Source organism: Leucoraja erinacea, chromosome 16 (assembly GCF_028641065.1).
Source record: "Leucoraja erinacea ecotype New England chromosome 16, Leri_hhj_1, whole genome shotgun sequence".
NCBI lineage: Eukaryota > Metazoa > Chordata > Chondrichthyes > Rajiformes > Rajidae > Leucoraja > Leucoraja erinaceus.
Window position 1 is genome coordinate 7266692 of NC_073392.1, and position 20418 is coordinate 7287109.

The window sequence follows — 20418 nt, forward strand, 5'->3', positions numbered from 1 at the left end:
CTCTTTGTTCAATGGCTTCAATGGTAAAAAGGTCATAAGGAATTGGAGTAGAATTAGGCCATTCAGCTCATCAAGCCTACTCCGGCCAATCATGGCTGATCTATCTCTCCCACCTAACCCCATTTTCCTGCCTTCTCCCCGTAACCTCTGACACCCGTACTAATCAATAATCCATCTATCTCTGCCTTAAAATATCCACTGACTTGGCCTCCACAGCCTTCGGTGGCAAAGAATTCCACAGATTCACCACCCTCTGACTAAAGAAATTCCTCATCTCCTTCCTAAAAGAACAGTCCTTTAATTCTGAGGCTGTGGCCTCTAGTCCTAGACTCTCCCACTGTTTGATGATTTCTTTATTGTCACGTGGACCAGGTACATTGAAATACATTTATTGCATGTAGATCCACCAGACTATCCCCATTCATAAAAACAATCGTCCCAATTAGTGTAGAACTCACAGAGCAGCCCACCGAGTCCATATGCAAGAGGCATCATTTTGGTGGCACAAAGGCCTGTTGCTGCCGTCTCCTCCTCCATTTCGGTCGTCCCTCTCCGCGTCCGGCCCTCTTCATTCAGCCTTCGTTCCCCGGGGCCGGGGGCGCCTCCCGTAGCTGACCTTGAGGGCGGAGAAGGTAAAACTCCCTGGTTTGTCACCCTCTGTTCGCTGCTTACAGCAAAGTCTAAGCCAATGTTACCCTTATGGAGAGGTGGAGAAGGGAGGTCAGAGGGGGAGTTGGGGAGAGTGAGAGAAGGGAGATGCGGGCGAGATGGGGAAGGGGAGGGGAATGAGGAAGAGTAGGAAGTAGGGGAAGGGGAGGGGAGTGGGAGTGGGGGAGAGGAGGAGAGGGGAGGGGGGGGGAGGCGGGAGAAAGGGCAAGTTGGGGTTGAGGAGGGGGAAGGGAAAGAGAGTTAGAGACTCAAAACGTCACCCACTCCTTCTCTCCAGAGATGCTGCTTGTCCCGCTGAGGTACTCCAGCATTTTGTGTCTGCCAGAGGAGGTAGTTGAGGCTGGGACAATCCCATTGTTCAAGAAACAGTTAGACAGCTACATGGATAGGACAGGTTTGGAGGGATATGGAACAAATGCGGGCAGGTGGGACTAGTGCAGCTGGTACATGTTGGCCAGTGTGGACAAGTTGAGCCAAAGGGCCTGTTTCCACGCTGTATCACTCTATCTCGGAGAAAACCTAGGTAGTCATGGGGAGAACGCACAAACGCCATACTGACAGCACATGTGGTCGGGATCAAACACTGGTCTCCGGTGATGTAAGCTCTGTAAGGCAATAACTCTACAGCTGCACCACTGTGCCGCCCTTTTTCAGACTCTTTGATACATTAAATATTTCAATGAAGCTCAGGTCAAAACTGGTGTATTCAACATTTCATCTTTCCCGTTCAAGTATATGAATACAAATACACTTTTTATCCATGCCATTCATGGCCTCTTCCTTCGGTATCCCTCAGGATCAATGGGGAAACTGAGTGAATACACTCCTTTCAATATGGTTTTTCATGATTAAGTACACTGAGAGTGCACTAGAAATGTCACAACATATTAGGCATTAAAACAAATTAATTAGAAAAATGTTTTGCAGATGATAGCTTTCAGGCAAGCTTTCATTCTATAATTACTGATAGCAGAATGAAGCATGTTTCTTTGTAATTACACTAAGATACATTTTTTCATAGCCTCCAGTGAGAGTTAATCTGCTCATAGAATTCCATAAATAGAAACCAGTCGTTAATAAAACCAAAAGCTTTGTAGCGTTTTCACCGTATGCGGGTTCATTTAATCAGTGTTCATTTTTGTGATGAGTTTTGACAAGGAAATGCAAACTCTGTAGAGGGACACAAAATGCTGGAGTGACTCAGCGGGGCAGGCAGCATCTCTGGGGAGAAGGAATTGGTGAGGTTTTGGGTCGAGACCCTTCTTCAGAAGAGGGAACTGGACCATCCTACAACAACTAAGAGCAGTCCTGAACTATTGTCTACCTCATTGGACATTTTTGGACTATCTTTGATGGGACTTTACTGCATTTATGTTGCACTAAACGTTATTCCCTTATCATGGATCTGTACACTGTGGATGGCTCGATTTTAATCATGTGTTGTCTTTCCACTGACTGGTTAGCATAAAATAAAAGTTTTTCACTGTACCTCGGTACACATGACAATAAGCTAAACTGAACAGAACTGAATTCAACAAGGAAAGGGAATGTAAATCTGACATGTAGATTTGCTGAATCTACAAAAGAAACCATCCAAATGTGTTCAAATTTTACCTATAGCTAATACTTTCATTGATATTAGTGAATAATTAAGTTATTTGAAGAAATTTCCATTTATTTCATGTGTAGGAAGAAACTGCAGATGCTGGTTACACCAAAGACAGACACAAAAAGCTGGAGCAACTCAGCGGGTCAGGCAGCATCTCTGGAGAAAAGGAATTGGTGATGTTTCGGGTCGAGACCTTTCTTCAGACTAAGAGTCAGGGGAGAGGGAACCTAGAGATATGAAAAAGTTACATAGAACAAATGAAAGAAAGATATGCAAAAAGACAGATCAAAACCAACAACGATGACCAAGGAATGGTGGAGCCCACAATGGTCCATTGTTGGCTGTGGGGAAGGTGATAACGAGTAATATAAGCAATGGAACTCAGCAGGACGACAGTGAAACTAGTCTGATGACTAGGGTAGGGGAGGGATGGTGAGAGAGAGTTACTTGAATTTCTTCACAGTTGACCATGTCCTGCACTGTTTTTTGTCAAGGTGGTGACATGCAATCCTGCCAGTTCCAATGAGGTCCTGGTCTTTTCTTGCCTCCAGCTCTTCAAATCCTCCCCCCCCCCCCCCCCCCCTTCCCCACTACCCACCCCATACCTTCATTCTGAAGAAGGGTCCTGACCCGAAGTGTCACCCATCCTTTTTCTCCAGAGATGCTGCTTGACCCACTGAGTTACTCCAGCACTTAATGTCTATCTTTAGTACTTCCAAGGTGGAGCTGGTCACCTCCTGAAGAAATGGGATAATCGCAGAAATGTTAAACAAACTAATTGGTATAATATTTTGACAATTTTTAAATAATTTAAACGCAAAATGATAGGATTTTTTTCACATCATCAATGAAAAACAACTTGTAGAATCCTGCAAACTTGAATATTCCAAATAGGGTGTTTTCAGAATAACGTCAGAATCACTTTGGTCCAGAAATGGATAATGAATAATAAGGATCCACCTGCGTGCTCAGCCTGGGCAGCATGGTAGCGCAGCGGTAGAGTTGCTGCCATACAGCGCTAGAGACCCGGGTTCGATCCTGACCACGAGTGCTGTCTGTACGGAGTTTGTACGCTCTCCCTGTGACCTGCGTGGGTTTTCTTTGGGAAGCTCCGGTTTCCTCCCACACTCAAAGACGCAAAAGCTTGTGGGTTAATTGGCTTGGTATAAATGTTAAGATGTCGGCGCAGACTCGGTGGGCCGAAGGGCCTGATTCCACGCTGTATCTCAAAAAACAGAGCTGGTATTGTGACCTGGCGCAAAAGCTGATGTGCCATCTACTCCAGACAGATACATCAAATAACGTAGACCAGCATGGCAGTTCTATTACTCACAAAAGCCACTTCTCATTGCTTCTTCTGTCAGACATGTGTCAGGCAAGAGCCCTGTAATTATCTTTCCCTCCAGCACAAGTGAGAAGTAATCAGGAACTATGTATGTGTCACAATTTGAGGACTGGTGTGACAGAAAGCCAAGGATTAAAGCAGAGATTGCAATCAGGATTCGGGCTGTCCACAGATGAGTTATCTTTCCTTTTTGAGCAACACAATGAACATTTATTTCAGATATCATTCTGATAAGAAATATCGTTTGGGAGTGGTCTATGAAACAACTGCTTCAATGCAAAACAGAGTAAATATGCTATTTACGGGGTCTCATGAAGCATCCCATATGAAATATTAACTCATCTTTCTGCTTCTGGTTTACATCTGACTGAACACTCATGGTTTTCTGTTTCAATTTTATGTTGTGAGTATTTCACCTTTATTCCCCAGCGATATATTGTCTTAGTGATAAGATAAGGCGAACATTCCAGAAGGATTTGGAAGCCCGAGACACAAACCTATCGAGGGGTGGAAGATGTCACACATAACTGAACAGAATGGGAAAAGTTTGCTACCCAATGCACTCAACAGTGTGGGAGGAACTTAGTAAAGTAAGATTATAACAAGGAAGTATTGTCAGCTTTTAAAAAACTTGAATAATATAACATGATCGGCAACGGCAGAGTGGCTCTTGCAGCGCCAGATACCCGGGTTCTATCCTGACCACGAGTGCAGTCTGTACGGAGTTTGTACGTTCTCCCCGTGACCCGCGTGGGTTTTCTCTGAGATCTTCGGTTTCCTCCCACACTCCAAAGACGTGCAGGCTTGTAGGTTAATTGGCTTGGTAAAAATGTAAATTGTCCCCAGTGTGTGTTGGATAGTGTTAATATGCGGGGATCGCTGGTCGGGTGCATACTCGGTGGGTCGAAGGGCCTGTTTCTGTGCTGTATCTCTAAACTTTTCGGGTCGAGATCCTTCTTCAGTTGTCACCTGACCTGCTGAGTTACTTTGTCTCCTGTTACATTTATCATTGTCACGTGTACCAAGGTACAGCGAAAAACTTTTATTTGCGTGCTATCCAATCAATCTGGTAATACGGTATACGAATACAATCAAACCAAATTCTAGAACAAAAGTTAGGGCAGAGGGAACAATAGAGTGCAGAATACAGTTCACAGTAGATAGACACAAAAAGCTGCAATAACAGCGGGACAGGCAGCATCTCTGGAGAGAAGGAATGGGTGACGTTTTGGGTCGAGACCCTTCTTCAGACTGGTTAGGGATAAGGGAAACGAGAGATATAGATGGTGATGTAGAGAGATAAAAAGAACAATGAATGAAAGACATGCAAAAAAGTAACGATGATAAAGGAAACAGGCCATTGTGTTTTTTTCACTTAAATTTGTATTGATTTCTCACAGTGATATATACAAAACAGTGCAACACCATCACCATAAATAAAACAAAATAAGAAAACCAACAATCAAAATTTAAAAAAAAAATAGAAATTAAATAAATAAATAAATAAATAAATAGATAAATAAATAAATAAATAAATAAATAAATTAGAGGGAATAGGACCGTATGGTTCACTTACCAAATTAAAAAAAAACCTTACATTGAATAGTTATCTGGAGATATTTCAATATTCACACAAACATACCCTCCAGTTCTATATAACACAATCTTCCCATATCTAGCTCGGCATTTGTCTAGTTGGTGTCATGGCTCAAATAAACGGTCCATTTTTCCCAGATCTCCTCAAATGAATTCTCCTTGACTCTCAAGCAATATGTCAGTTTCTCCATATTAAAGATGTCTCGCACAATTTCTAACCACTGTTCCTGTTTTGGACTTTTTTCATTCAGCCACTGCCTGATAATGGTCTTACTTGCTGCAAGCAAATCTTTAATCAAATATGTATCTTTACGATATCTTTAATGTGCCCCAGATACATCACAGGGCAGGAATTTGGGATTTTATAACCCAAGATATTTTTAACAACTGCGTTAACATTTTCCCAGTATGGGCTTATCTTTACACAGTTCCATTGTTAGCTGTTTATAGGGTTTAATTGAGAAGCTAGTGTGACTTGGGTGGGGGAGGGATAGAGAGAGAGGGAATGCCAGGGCTACCTGAAGTGAGAGAAATCAATATTCATTAGCTGCCCAAGCAAAATATGAGTTGCAGTTCCTCCAATTTGCGTTTAGCCTCACTCTGACAATGGATGAGACCTAGGACAGGTAGGTCTGTGTAGGAATGGGAAAGAGAATTAAAGTGTCTGGCAACCGGGAGATCAGGTAGGTTCAGGTGTTCCACGAATCGATCAACCAGTCTGTGTTTGGTCTCGCCGATGTATAAGAGTCCACACCTTGAACAATGGATACAGTAGATGAGGTTGGAGGAGGTGCAAGTGAACCTCTGCCTAACCTGAAAGGACTGTCGGGGTCCCTGGACATAGTCAAGGGAGGAGGTATAGCGACAGGTGTTGAATCTTCTGCGGTTGCAGGGGAAGGTACCTGGGAAGGGGGTGGTTTGGATGGGAAGGGTTGAGTTAACCAGGGAGTCGCGGAGGGAATGGTCTCTGTGGAAGGCGGAAAGGGTTGTAGATTGATAAAATGCGGCTAGTGGTAGGAGGGGTCAGAGATTCTGGAGGATTATGTGTTGTGTTATATGTCAAGATGTGGACTCTTGTACATCAGTGACCAAAAAAATATATATTTTCTGTTCATCAGCCTTATTTGAAGTTATTTCTAATAACTGGTAATTATTCTTCTATGTCACCCATTTCAACCATTTAGGATTTATTGATGAAAATATTTCCACCTTTTCAGTTTTGGAAATGAATCACTACAGGTTAGACATTTCCTCATTTTAAACCGGTTGTATCAAAAGCAATAAATCTGACTTTCTTAGACAAGCCACCTTTCCATGTATTTTTCAACCAAAGAGGCCGGTGAAGTGATTTTTTAAAACAATTACCATGCATAAATTCAACCAAAAATGGTACACATTCTAACATGAAGTTCTTGCCGTGAGTAATGCTTATTTCATTGTGTCAGACAAAGCGCTGCACATTCTCACTTCACTACAAGTGAACAAAGCAGTCTAGAATTTCATTATTATCCCCTATAAATAACTCAACGTAGCTATCTGCTGCTTCAGTCACCCACACACACGCACACCGTTTTAATGTTGTGTGCAACGGGAATCAAACTATGCTGGCTCATATATTGATACATGTACATTATGTTCTTGTGAAGCACTTACCAACAAATCTACAGGCCAAGACGTAAAAAGGTCAAACGTTGTACAATCGACATCTTTGCATTGAAAAATCTTGTAAGTGGTTTTATGGTCCATATTGCACGTTCTCTGAAAGTTAACATTATTTGTCACAGTTCTAACAATATGCAATGTATTCAACAGAGTCATGAATAATATGCCAAGTGTGGAAATGACCTCAATATATATTTAGATTTGTGTGATGTCAATCCTGAAGGGAACGGAGGAAGAAAATTCACGTTCACACATTATAGTAGAATTAGGCCATTCGACCCATCAAGTCTACTCCGCCATTCAATCATGGCTGATCGGCTTGTACTCGTTAGAATTTAGGAGATTGAGGGGGGATCTTATAGAAACGTACAAAATTCTTAAGGGGTTGGACAGGTTAGATGCAGGAAAATTGTTCCCGATGTTGGGGAAGTCCAGGACAAGGGGTCACAGTTTAAGGATAGAGGGGAAATCCTTTAGGACCGAGATGAGAAAAACTTTTTTCACACAGAAAGTGGTGAATCTCTGGAACTCTCTGCCACAGAAGGTAGTTGAGGCCAGTTCATTGGCTATATTTAAGAGGGAGTTAGATGTGCCCTTGTGGCTAAAGGGATCAGGGGGTATGGAGAGAAGGCAGGTACAAGATACTGAGTTGGATGATCAGCCATGATCATATTGAATGGCGGTGCAGGCTCAAAGGGCCAAATGGTCTACTCCTGCACCTATTTTCTATGTTTCTATCTCTGCCTCATCTCATTTTCCTGCCTTCTCCCCATATCCCTTAACACCAATTCTAATCAAGAAGTTGTCTATCTCTGCCTTAAATTATCCACTGACTTGGCCTCCACACCGCTCTGTGGCAATGAGTTCCACAGATTAAATACCCCCTAAAGAAGTTCCTCCTCACCTCCTTTCTAAAAGAGCGCCCTTTAATTCCGAGGCTATGACCATTGGTTCTAGATTCTCCCACCAGTGGAAACATCCTTTCCACATCCACTCTATCTATACCTTTCATTAATCTGTAAGTTTCAATGAGGTCCCCCCTCAACCTTCTAAACTCCAGTGAGTACAGGCCCAGTGCTGTCAAGTGCTCATCATATGCTATCCCACTCACTCCTGGATCATGTTGTTCATCATGTTGTTCATAGGTTTTCCTAGCCTTGTCTGCAACGTTAAAATATCTGGCTATTTCACGATAGCTTTTTATCATGTAACTTTGATGCATGTCAACCAAGCTAAAAATGTAATACATTCATCAGTCATATCTGCCGTCACCTCTGCATATTTCATATGAATTATTAATTCAGCTAACAATATGAATTACAATAACCGCTTCCAGGCAATGCTGACACAGCAAAGTGCTGGTGTGACAGCTAAGTACAAACCTGATGCAATGTTGGCATTCTTGAAATTATTGCAGTTTTCAGAGAAATGACCTTATAAATCATCATTATGAGACCACCTAGAGTGTAACATGTCTATAAAATTTTGGTCTCCCGATCTCTGTGTACAAATAAAAACCCAGTTTATTTAATACCGTTTTGGTGATAGAAACACCACACAATTTAACATTCGCGGATATAATTGTATAGATTGTAAGATGCGTCTCTGTGATTCAAAACTTGGATTAAACACCAAGGTTAAGAAAGCGCTGTTATTCATAGAATTCAAGAGATCGGATAAACATGGTCCCATCTATTTTCACATGTCCTTTGGCATTAAAGTCAAGGAGATTTCAGAGAGGGTTTATTTGTTACACTGTGTGATTTACAGATGAACGTTCAGAGCGTTGAACTGCTCTTCTGCTTTCTCAACGTATGCAGAAGCAATACATAACCTGTTCTGGACATTTCTTACCAGTAATACCAAGAATAGATGTATTTCCCCTGAGAGTTTCAACTGTGACATGAAATCAAACCTAAACTCTTTTTCCTGATGAAAGTCGGGAGAGAAAATAAAACAGTATTTCCTTTCCAGCTTGGCGGCTGAAATGCAGTTGATTTCGAGCCAAACTTCTCTGGGACCATGAAAAAGCATTAAATAAAAACAGAAAAACGCTGTGGAGAGGGAGAAGCTGTGGAGAGAGAAACTGAGTTATTTTTTCAATCCTTGACCCTTCCACAGAAGTTTAGAAAATTTAGAAAACAAACATCCTTCAACTTGCAGAGAAGTGGAAGAGAGGCTTCGAAGCACCACAAGGAATATCTGTGATAGGCTGGAGACCGTGGCAAGAAGGATGAGTTACTCCAGCACTATGTCCTTTTTCGTAAACCAGCATCCGCAGTTCCTTGTTTCCACACTGTCAGATGGTAGATTACTCTGATATAGTACACAAGAGTCTCCATGTTTCTGGCACCATCTCGTACTCTTCAAGTTCAGAGTCGTTAAAACTGTTAACTTGGCTGTAAAGACCGTGGTCCTGGTGGCGGCACTGGGTTAGAATGGCAGGGTCTTCGTGGTCAAGTGATATATTGATGTCCTTCACTGTTGTTCCACTGCTGTGCGGTCATTACTCCAATCTGATGGTCAATTAACTTGCCTTTCCAGTTCTCCTGATCTGTTCCCAATAAATATATGTGTGAATGAAATGCAGCCAGCGAAGCAGAATGCACTGTATTCTATATCCTCCTTGTGGGCAGCATGGTGACGCAGCAGTAGAGTTGGTGCCTTAGACCCAGGTTCGATCCTGACTACGCGTGCTTGTCTGTACGGAGTTTGTACGTTCTCCCCGTGACCTGCGTGGCTTTTATCCGGCATCTCCAGTTTCCTCCCACACTCCAAAGACGTACAGGTTTGTTGGGTAAATGGCTTGGTATAATTGTAAATTGTCCCAAGTGTGTGTAGGATGGCATCAGTGTGCAGGGATCGCTGGACGGCGCGGAAACGGTGGGCCGAAGGGCCTGTTTCCCCGCTGTATCTTTGAACTAAACTAAACTGCTCCAATCTGATGGTCAACCAACATGCCTTTCTAGTTCTCTTGATTTGTTCCCAATAAATATATTTGTGGATGATGTGAAGCAGAATGCACTGTATTCTATATCCTCCTTGAGAAGGTATATATCTTCTTAAATAATTCAAGCAATGAAGGAAGGCCCTCCAGGAGCCTGGGGGTTACCTGAATGGGGAACCGCTTCATTAGACTCAGCACATGGGAGGTGGGGGGACCAGACTTTGGGACTATAGAAATGGCGCCAAAACATGGTGGCGCCTGCATGTGTAAATCTCACTGTGCAGTAGTACTTTTGACAAATAAAAAAACAGTAACAGCAACAATGAACACCAGTTGTTAAATGTAGCTCCCATTAATTATCTAAAGTCTGTGCTGTAAAAATTGAAATCACCTGTCGTAATTATATGCCTTTGTAATAATAGCGCATAATGTATCTTCTTGAAACTATGATAGTTTAAAGCACACAGCATGCTACAGTTTTAATACAAAATAAAATCGGTGATAAAAGGCTAAAGTGGTCAAAATATATGCGTTAGGTAGATACGACCGACTTCATAAGTAATGAAGTTTCCTCCAGAACAAGGTTTCCTTCAGAACCAGTGGTCACGGTTTAAGAATAAGGGGTAAGCCATTTAGGACTGAGATGAGCAAAAGCTTTTTCACCCAGAGAGTTGAGAATCTGTGGAATTCTCTGCCACTGCAGATAGTGGAGGCCAATTCACTGGATGTTTTCAAGAGAGAGTTAGATTTAGCTCTTAGAGCTAACGGAATCAAGGGAATGGGGAAAAAGCAGGAACGGGGTACTGATTTTGGACGATCAGCCATGATCATATTGAATGGGCTTGAAGGGCCGAATGGCCTCCTCCTGCACCTATTTTCTATGTTTCTATGAATGGTGGTGCTGGCTTGAAAGGCCGAATGGCCTACTCCTGCACCTATTTTCTATGCTTCTGTGTTTCCAATAACATTTTGGTTGATATTTTGAGGTACGTTGGTTATAAATCTTCACACGTACTTACTGGAGAAATATATTACAAAATTTACAACATGATTTTTAAACACTATCCGCAGGCATTTGTACCACTGAGCTTTAATTCTAATTGTCATCAATACCCTGAGGAGCCATTGCTGCTAAAGTATATTAATTGGGTAGTTACTAGTTGCTGTAAAACTGAAGAAGTATGGGTATGAACGTCAAACTAATTTGTGAGCAAAATCATTCCAGGCCATTAGAAATCAACTATTTCTGTACAGCTATGTTTTAAAGTTAAGATACTATTTTCCCTTGAAGATGTTTTCCTTGAATTTTATGGAATTTAAATATTACTCAATTTAATGAAGAACAAAATAAACATTGCAAGCTAAATTCAAATCTGTGTAACTAATTCTACAACGAAAAAAATGATTGTGTAAATTCAAGCCCCTTTTAAAGTCAAAGTCTATAAACTGTAAAAAGTCCAATGTCCGCAAAGAAGTATGTTGAAGGATTAGGACTACATCACAAAAGCTTGGCTGCAGTCCCAAACGTCCAATCTTCCTCATTGTGGACATTGGACTCTTTCTCTGACACTAAAATGCTCCAATGCTGTAATTTGTATTCAACAGTTCATTGGCTATAATTAAGAGAGAGTTAGATGTGGCTCTTGTGGCTAAGGGATCAGGGGGTATGGAGAGAAGGCAGGTACAGAATTCTAAGTTGGATGATCAGCCATGATCATATTGAATGGCGGTGCAGGCTCGAAGGGCCGAATGGCCTACTCCTGCACCTATTTTCTATCTTTCTATGTTTCTAACACTTGTATTTTCCTCTTTGCTCATTGAATGAATGAATTGCATTTAACTTGCATGAATGAATGATGCTTTATTATCACGGGACAAGTCACAGTGAGATTCTCTGTTTTGCACACCCAAGGTATGCAAAGAGTCACCACATAAAGGGTGCCAACAGTTACAAAGTATCCCATTCGTGGTCCCCTTAGGTCTTGGTGGTCACCCCACGACAGGTCCTCCTTGTTCTCTCGGCGGCCCCCACTACCCCCCCCTCCTCCCCCCACGCCAGATCCCCCTTTGTTCTCAACGGCGCGTCCGTCCTCCGGCACTCACCACTGGCCCCTTCCTCGCCACCGGCTCCCATTGGATTTGTGCATAACATTGCAGGGTTGGATATGACCCTGTGATAGTTTTAATGTAAACTAAATGTATCTTGGTACAGGTGACAATAATAACCAATACCAACATTTGAAAACAGCAAGAAGATAGGCACAAAATGTTGGAGTAACTCAGTAGGTTACTCAGGATAAAATAACGACCAAAGTTTCTAAAAGTCTTTCAAATAGTTGTAAATCTGTTTAAATTTCAGTTTAGTTTATTGTCACGCGTACCAAGGTACAGTGGAAAGCTTTTTGTTGCATGCTAACTGGTCTGTTGAAAGACAATACATGATTACAATCAATCCCTTTACAGTGGATAGATACATGATAAGGGAATAACATTTAGTGCAAGGTAAAGCCAGCCATGTCCGGTCAAGGATAGTCTGAGGGACATCAAGGGGGTAGATAGTAGAGCAGCACTGCTCTCTGGTCACGGTTAAACTATCAAATGATTCAAACTTCCCATTAAATAACTATGAATATACCATATAACTAAGTCAACATCCTCTGTCTATTACACCATCAATCGTATTCACTCAGCTCATTGACGACCACAAGACTGACAAAGTCCATAAAATTGTTCGATAACAATATTCTGCACTCTGTATCTTTCCCTTTGCTCGACCTATTGTACTTGAGTTTGGCTTGGTTGTATTTATGTACAGTACAGTATTATCTGAGTATCCGATCACTCCCTCAATTACAATGAGGTGTAGTCCACTACGCTTAATGACATTCATATATATCACTGTAATAAAAAGGAATTCCAGATGCTCAGATCCTATAACAAAGGTAGACACAAAATGCTGGAGTAACTCAACGGGTCAGGCAGCATCTCTGGAGAACATGGATAGGTAACATTTCAGATCAGGACCCTTCCTCAGATATATCACTATTCATTATAAGATCCATAAAATGAATTATTTTTATTACCCAGTCGCTATAAGTTACTTTTACTCATCCACGTAACACCCTCATTCGCCAAGTCAGGTCAAGTTACATTTAGAAGTAATCTGCATTACAACTGTTGCATTCCTTCTTATTTATATGGACACAGAAACCTTGAATAATTGATATATTTGAGATGATCATTTTTAGGATAGCACATTTTTTGTCCCCAATGGGAAGTGGGTAAGTAAAAATGGGGAAAATTATTGGTTTAAGATGGGGGTGGGGGAGATTTAATAGGAACGTTTTTAGAAAAAAGTGGGTGGGTGTATCGAACAAACTGCCGGAGGAGGTAGTTGAGGCAGGAATAATCGCAACATTTAAGAAACATTTAGACAGGTACACGGTACACGTTTAGAGAGATATGGGCCAAATGCAGGCAGGTGGGACGAGTGTAGATGGGGCATGTTGGTCTCTGTGGGCAAATTGGGCCAAAGGGCCTGTTTCCACACTGTATAACTATGAAAAGGATTTGGAAATAAATTTTACTTTAGCAATGATTAGGATCAAGTACTTTATTATTATTACCCTTGAGGTGACAGTAGGGCAAATTGAAATTTAATAAATCAGAGTAACCAACAATATTTTAAATAAACTTCCCTGCATTGATATACTTTGTGTTTCAAGGATGAATTAACCAGCATGAAGAAGGGTGGGACTTCTTTATTTGCACTGCTTCTGCAAAGCCATTTATTATGTCTCTACATTTTATATCTAAATTATACATAGATTTGATGAACTACAAGATGTTGATAGGGATAGACGATCAGGGCATTTTTCCGAGGAAGGTACTTTCAAATACTAGAGGGCGCATCTTTTAGGTGCGAGGGCTAACGTTTCATGGAGATACGCTGGGCAAGAGGGCGTTGAGGTCCTGCAATGTACTGTGTGGTGGGATTGGTAGGGGTCGAGGTAGATACAATATTGACAGAATAAAATTACATACCTTTAGAATGGAGATAAGGAGGAATTCTTTAGTCAGAAGGTGGCGAACCTGTGGAATTCATTGCCACAGAAGGATGTGGAGGCCAAGTCAATGAATATTTTTAAGGCAAAGATTGGCAGATTCATGATTAGTAAAGATGTCAGGGGTTATGGGGAAAATGCAGGAAAATGGGGTTGAGAGAAAAAGATAGATCATCCATGATTGAATGCTGGAGTAGACTTGATGGACTGAATGGCCTAATCCTAATCCTACTCCAATAATTTATGATATGAGTTGGCCGCTGCAATGCGGGCCGAAGGGCCTGTTCCTGTGCTGCACTATTCTATGTGTAGGAAGGAACTGCAGATGCTGGTTTAAACCGTAGATAGATATAAAAAGTTGGAGTAACTCAGCGGGACAGGCAGCATCTCTGGAGAGAAGGAATGGGTGACGTTCTGGGGTGAGACCTTTCTTCGATTTCTTTACCATGTGCATAAAACCCTTTAGCTACGTTAAGCTACTAATCCTGAAGGTATGGGTATATGGATGGGAAAGGAATGGAGGGTTATGGTCTGAGTGCAGGTAGATGGGACTAGGGGGGAGAAAGTGTTCGGCACGGACTTGTAGGGCCGAGATGGCCTGTTTCCGTGCTGTAATTGTTATATGGTTATATGGTTAAGAAGGATCTCGTCCCGAAACGTCACCCATTCCTGTTTCTCCAGACATGCTGCCTGCCCCGCTGAGTTACTCCAGCATTTTGTGCGAATGTTCCCAGCATTGAGCGTAAACCAACACCTGCAGTTGAATTGAATTGAATTGAATAACCTTTAATAATCCTTTACAGGAAATTACAGTGCCACAACAGCTTCAAGACAGACATAACACCACACATTTCAACAGATATCTTCAATACATAATAAGTTAAATTTTTTGTGCATTATATGTTATATTAGTTCCTTGCTAAACTTCCACTTTGGGTAGCTCGCAACATGAACAGTATGACGAATGAATTCCTTTGTTCCACTCTAACCTGAGGCTCACCTCATCCTCCAGAGACACAGAGGACAACTTGGCATAGACACCTGTCGGTTGCCATGGCAACAGTGGATGCCCAGTCATAAATCCTGGCAGCTGATTGGTTAAAGCTTGTAGAAACCGGAAGTCGTCCCTCACCCGGAAGCGGTCTCCGGGGTCACGGCAAGATGGCGGCGCCCAGGCGACACTGAGCCCAGTCCTTGCACAAAGTCCCGATGGAGGCGAGAGAGTTCGTGGCGTCGCTTGTGGTGAGTGCTGACGCGCGGCATTCGCTGCCTCTTTCAACTCTCCCGGCAGGGAAGCGGGTTGGCTCAACGCAGATCAGTGGGAAACGAATAAATACACAATTGCCTGGATAATTTGGCTGTTTGCTGCATTGCAATACAGTAAGAGACGGGGGAGCTTCAATAAACACGCAGTTGCAGTGAAGCATTAAATCTTTCCATACATGTCCATGCACTTTAATGTATGATTCATCCACTTTTTCGCTTTGAATATGACAGTGAAGGCATTGGGGCATGTTTTGGAATTGGACTGAAAGATGCTGTATAAATGAATGAATGAACGAATGAATGAATAAGTATTCACACAAGGAATTTGTCTTGGGCATGTTATAATGTAGTTATATTTTATTTAAGAAATTGTATAAACATTGAACATTTGAAGTAATGCCTCATGTTGGTTAGTTATTGATGTTCAATATTAGATTATAGCTCTTCTGGTTTATTTCTCGTTTTGGAAGAAGGCATTGTTATTTGAGTTGTGCCATGCAGCCAGCTCTATTGTTCATTGATTGAAAGGTATAGCATGGAAACAGGCCCTTCAGCCCACCAGGTCCACACTGCAATTTACAGAGGCCAGTTAACTTACAAAGCTGCATGTCTTTGGGATGTGGGGGGAAACCAGAGCACCACAAGGTCACAGGGAGAACATGCATACTCCATACAAACAGCACCCGAGTCTGATTCAAGGCCTGGTCTCCGGAGTTGTAAGGCGGCAGCTCATGAGTTCATAAGTGACAAGAGCAGAAATAGGCCATTCGGCCCATCAAGTCTGCTCTGCCATTCAATCATGGATGATCTATATCTCCCTCCTAACCTCCACCAGTTGCACCTCTATGCTGCCCTATCACCTTACTGAGATATGTACTGAGAATTATTTTGGTTGTCCAGAAAAGAAAGGTGGTAATGATTTCACATAATTTTGGTAAGCAGGCTAATTACCAATCGTTAGAGTGCAGCTTTGTAGTGTATTCATTTGCCTGCCAAGTACTTAATATGAAAAATGTAGTAAAGTTGGATTTTTCTTCTGTGGGTGAAGGGTGGTGAATCTGTGGAATTCTTTGCTACAGAAGGCTGTGGAGGCAAAGTCAGTGGATATATTTAAGGCAAAGACAGATAGATTTTTGATTAGTAATGGTGTCAGAGGTAATGAGGAGAAGGCAGGAGAATGGGATGAGGAGGGAGAGGTAGATCAGCCATGTTTGAATGGCTGAATAGACTTGATGGGCGGAATGGCCTGTTTCTACTCTTATCACAAGGAAAATGGTCAAAGTCCAAAAGTTCACAGGAATTATAAAGTAGGAGAATGGAGTTAGGAGGGAGAGATAGATCAGCCATAATTGAATGGTGGAGTAGACTTGATGGGCCGAATGGCCTAATTCTGCTCCACTGCGGAGGTCTCAAAGGACCCGACCACGGGTGAACAAAGAGGAAGATGACTGAACTTTATTGCCTTCCCTCACAGTGGGGACGTTGATTCCGTTGTGTGGGGATGTTCATGTTAAACTCTATCGTGCATTGTGTTCTTTTTTTATTCATATGACTGTGTGGTAAAGCGCATCTCACTTTACCAATTGGTGCACGTGACAATAAATGTAACTAGAACTTGAACACTTGTGACCTGAAACATCACCCATCCATATTCTCCAGAGATGCTGCCTGATCTGCTGAGTTAGCGATTTGTGTCTTGTTTTTTAATGTGTTGCTGCCAGGGCATGTGATTCACATTACCTTTCCTTGTTGCTTTAGGCCGGTGGAATGGCCGGAATGTGTGTTGACCTCACCCTGTTCCCACTGGACACCATGAAAACCAGACTCCAGAGTCAGCAGGGGTTCTCTAAGGCCGGAGGATTCCGTGGGATTTATGCCGGCGTTCCTTCTGCGGCCATCGGATCTTTTCCCAACGGTAAGTTGTTTCATAACTCCAGTACGATTCCGCTTCAAAAGGACGCGACCTGATTTAGTTTAGTTTAGACATATAGCACGGAAACAGGCCCTTCGGCCCACCAAGTCCACGCTGACCAGTGATCCCCGTACGCACCAGTCCTACGTTATCCTACATTCACACCCATTCCCCTGCCTACAAGGGGCACTAACTGTTTGGATAAGCATCCATTAGAATTTCATTCCTATAACAGTGAACTTTTAATGCTTCTCTGCAGTGATAAGCATTAACTGCAAGGGTCACCAGTTACAAAGGGCCAATTAACCAACAAATCCGCACGTCTTTGGGACGTGGGAGGAAACAGTAGCACCCGGAGGAAGCCTGCATGGTCATTGGGGGAGTGTGCAAACTGCACACAAACAGCAACTGAGGTCAGGATCAAACCCGGGTCTCTGGCGCTGTGAGGCAGCAGCTCTACCAGCTGCGTCGCTGTTAGTGAGGTGCTCTTCATTATCCTAAATATGTGTTGCAGGTCACGGTGGCGCAGCGGTAGAATTGCTGCCTTACAGCGAATGCAGGGCCCGAGACCCAGGTTCGATCCAGACTACGGGCGCTGTCTGTATGGAGTTTGTACGTTCTCCCCGTGACCTACGTGGGTTTTCTCTGAGATCTTCGGTTTCCTCCCACACTCTAAAGACGTACAGGCCTGTAGGTTAATTAGCTTGGTAAATGTAAAAATTGTCCCTATTGGGTGTAGGATAGTGTTCGTGGTCGGCGCGGACCCGGTGGGCCGAAGGGCCTGTTTACGTGCTGTATCTCTAAACTAAACTAAGGTCCGGCATATTTACTTGTACATAATTTGTACATAAAATCTCTGTTTACTGAAGGTTTGGAACCAGTGAATGCATGTTGTATTTCTGTTAAACAATCACAACACGCAGCTATGAAGCTCAACAAGAGAAACCCCAAAGGCAGATAATTTGTCAGCCATCTTCAAATGTCACTTGCCCATTAACTGGCTGTTTGGAGAAGCATCCATTAGATTGTCATTCCTGCAGCAGTGTATTTTTAATGGTTCCTTGTCGTGATTAGCATTGTGTAATTAACTGCAAAGGTCACCAGTTACAGGCATCTTATCAAATTAAAACCAGTTTTTCCTCTTGATTAGCATCGCATTTGAGCACTTGTAGATCGACATGTTGTGTTTTTTAAATGTGCTGATTGATGTATGTTGATCCTTTGAAAGAGATTCCATCGCTGCATCCTGCAACTAACGGTCTGCGGGCAATGTTTCACTGGCGTCGAGTTCAGTTCATGGTTGACAAGTGCAGAATGTGTTGTCTTCCACAGATGCTGCCTGACCTGCTAAGTTCTTCCAGCATTCTTGGTGTTTTTTCCCTCATAGTTCCAGTATCTGTAGTTTCTTGTGTCTCAGATGGATTTATGTTTCTAGTTTGTACGTTCTCCCTGTAACCATGTGGGTTTTCTCCAGTTGCACCAGTTTTCTCCCACACTCCAAAGATGTACCGGTTGTATAGGTTAATTGGTTTTGGTAAAGATTGTAAATTGTCCCTAGTGTATAGGATAGTGCTACTGCACAGGGATCACTGGTTGGCGTGGACTAGGTGGGCCAAAGGGCTTGTTTCCGTGCCGTATCTCTAAACTCTGCAGAGTTTGTACTTTCCCACTGTGACTTGCATGGGTTTTCTCCGAAATTGTCAGTTTCCTCCCACACTCCAAAGGTGTACAGATTTGTAGGTTAATTGGCTTAGTATAACTGTAAATTGTCCCTAGTGTGTGTAGGATAGTATTGGTATGCGGGGTCCGCTGGTCGGTGTGGACTCAGTCGACTGACGGACCTGTTTCCATGCTGTATCTTTAAACTAAACTTAAAACACGACTGCAACAATAAATAGCTGACATTGTGCTCAATTTCTGGACTTGGCCTCGACTCTACGATGTACTGGGTTGAGGCTATAGAGAGCACATTTAACAAGAAAATGTCATCGAGGCAATTACTTTTAAAGAACATTTTGATTTTGCATCAATTTTCTATAATGTATTCCATTTAGCTAAGCTGTTGAAAAAATATCGTGTTACAAATGACTTTTCTTCCATTCCACAGAGTAGTTATTAACATCTCTAAATAAAATAGACTGCAGTTGATGAGGTGCAGCAGTGTTGTGTATATCATAGTGTGATCAAAGACTCAAAGCACAAATGTGGTCTCCATTTTGATAGTGAATTTCTAAAGCATTTCATCTGCGGTTGTAATATTATCCAATTTAAGACAGCAAATATTGCTGTAATTGTAGATAATTTTAACTGCCCTTTAAATCAAGTTTGTAAATGCCTTCATCCACACTAACCACCAGGCGCAGATCTGACAGGGACTAATACTCCTTGCCTGCATGCTTTTTTAAGGTTTCAAGGTCAGTTTATTGTCACATGTGCCATTTAAGGTACAGCAATTGGGTTAATCATATAGAAACATGTAGAAAATAGGTGCAGGAGTAGGCCATTTGGCCCTTCAAGCCAGCACTGCCTTTCAATACGATCATGGCTGATCATCCAAAATCAGTACCCCGTTCCTGCTTTATCCCCATATCATAGAAAGATAGAAAATAGGTGCAGGAGTAGGCCATTTCGGCCCTTCGAGCCTGCACCGTCATTCAATATGATCATGGCTGATCATCCAACTCAGTATCCTGTACCTGCCTTCTCTCCATACCCCCTGATCCCCACAAGGTCCTAAAAGATCTAACTCCTTCTTAAACTGTGACCCCAATGAATTGGACCTCCTCTACCTTCGTGGAGAGAATTCCAGAGATTCATTTTGTCTGTTTCTAAAAGTTTTCCTCATCTCAATCCTAAAAATTTAGCGAGTATCCTTAAACTGTGACCCCTTGTTCTTTCTTCATATCAACATCGGGAACAATCTTCCCGCATCTAGCCTGTCCAACCACTTAAGAATTTTGTAAGTTTCTATAAGATCCCCCTCAATCTTCTAAATTCTAGCGAGTACAAACCGAGTCTATCCAGTCTTTCTTCATATGAAAGTCCTGACATCCCAGGAATCAGTCTGGTGAACCTTCTCTGTACAAGAATGTCTATGGCAAGAATGTCTTTCCTCAGATTAGGAGACCAAAGCTGTACGCAATACTCCAGGTGTGGTCTCACCAAGACTCTGTACTTTTAATGACTGGTGTACCATGACACCCAGGTCTCGTTGCATCTCCCCTTTTCCTAATCGGCCACCATTCAGATAAAAGTCTACTTTCCTGTTTTTGCCACCAAAGTGGATAACCTCACATTTATCCACATTATACTGCATCTGCCATGCTTTTGCCCACTCACCCAGCCTAT

General features: G+C 42.3%; 1 protein-coding gene and 1 long non-coding RNA gene across 2 annotated transcripts in view; one reads left to right on the plus strand and one right to left on the minus strand.

Moving 5' to 3' along the window:
• Positions 1 to 382: 382 nt before the first annotated feature.
• On the minus strand, positions 383 to 14956 carry LOC129704502 (uncharacterized). Its single transcript, XR_008724736.1, has 3 exons — positions 14882 to 14956; positions 6873 to 6977; positions 383 to 616 (listed from the first exon to the last, which is right to left on the minus strand). It is a non-coding gene; the product is annotated as an uncharacterized LOC129704502 (long non-coding RNA).
• Positions 14957 to 14990: 34 nt separating this feature from the next.
• The window catches only part of slc25a26 (solute carrier family 25 member 26), a 116991-nt gene continuing 111563 nt past the window's right edge, over positions 14991 to 20418 (plus strand). The window contains exons 1-2 of the mRNA XM_055647631.1: positions 14991 to 15134; positions 16917 to 17073. Coding sequence (XP_055503606.1) covers positions 15102 to 15134; positions 16917 to 17073 — 190 coding nt within the window. The 5' untranslated portion in view covers positions 14991 to 15101. The remainder of the gene's footprint in view (positions 15135 to 16916; positions 17074 to 20418) is intronic.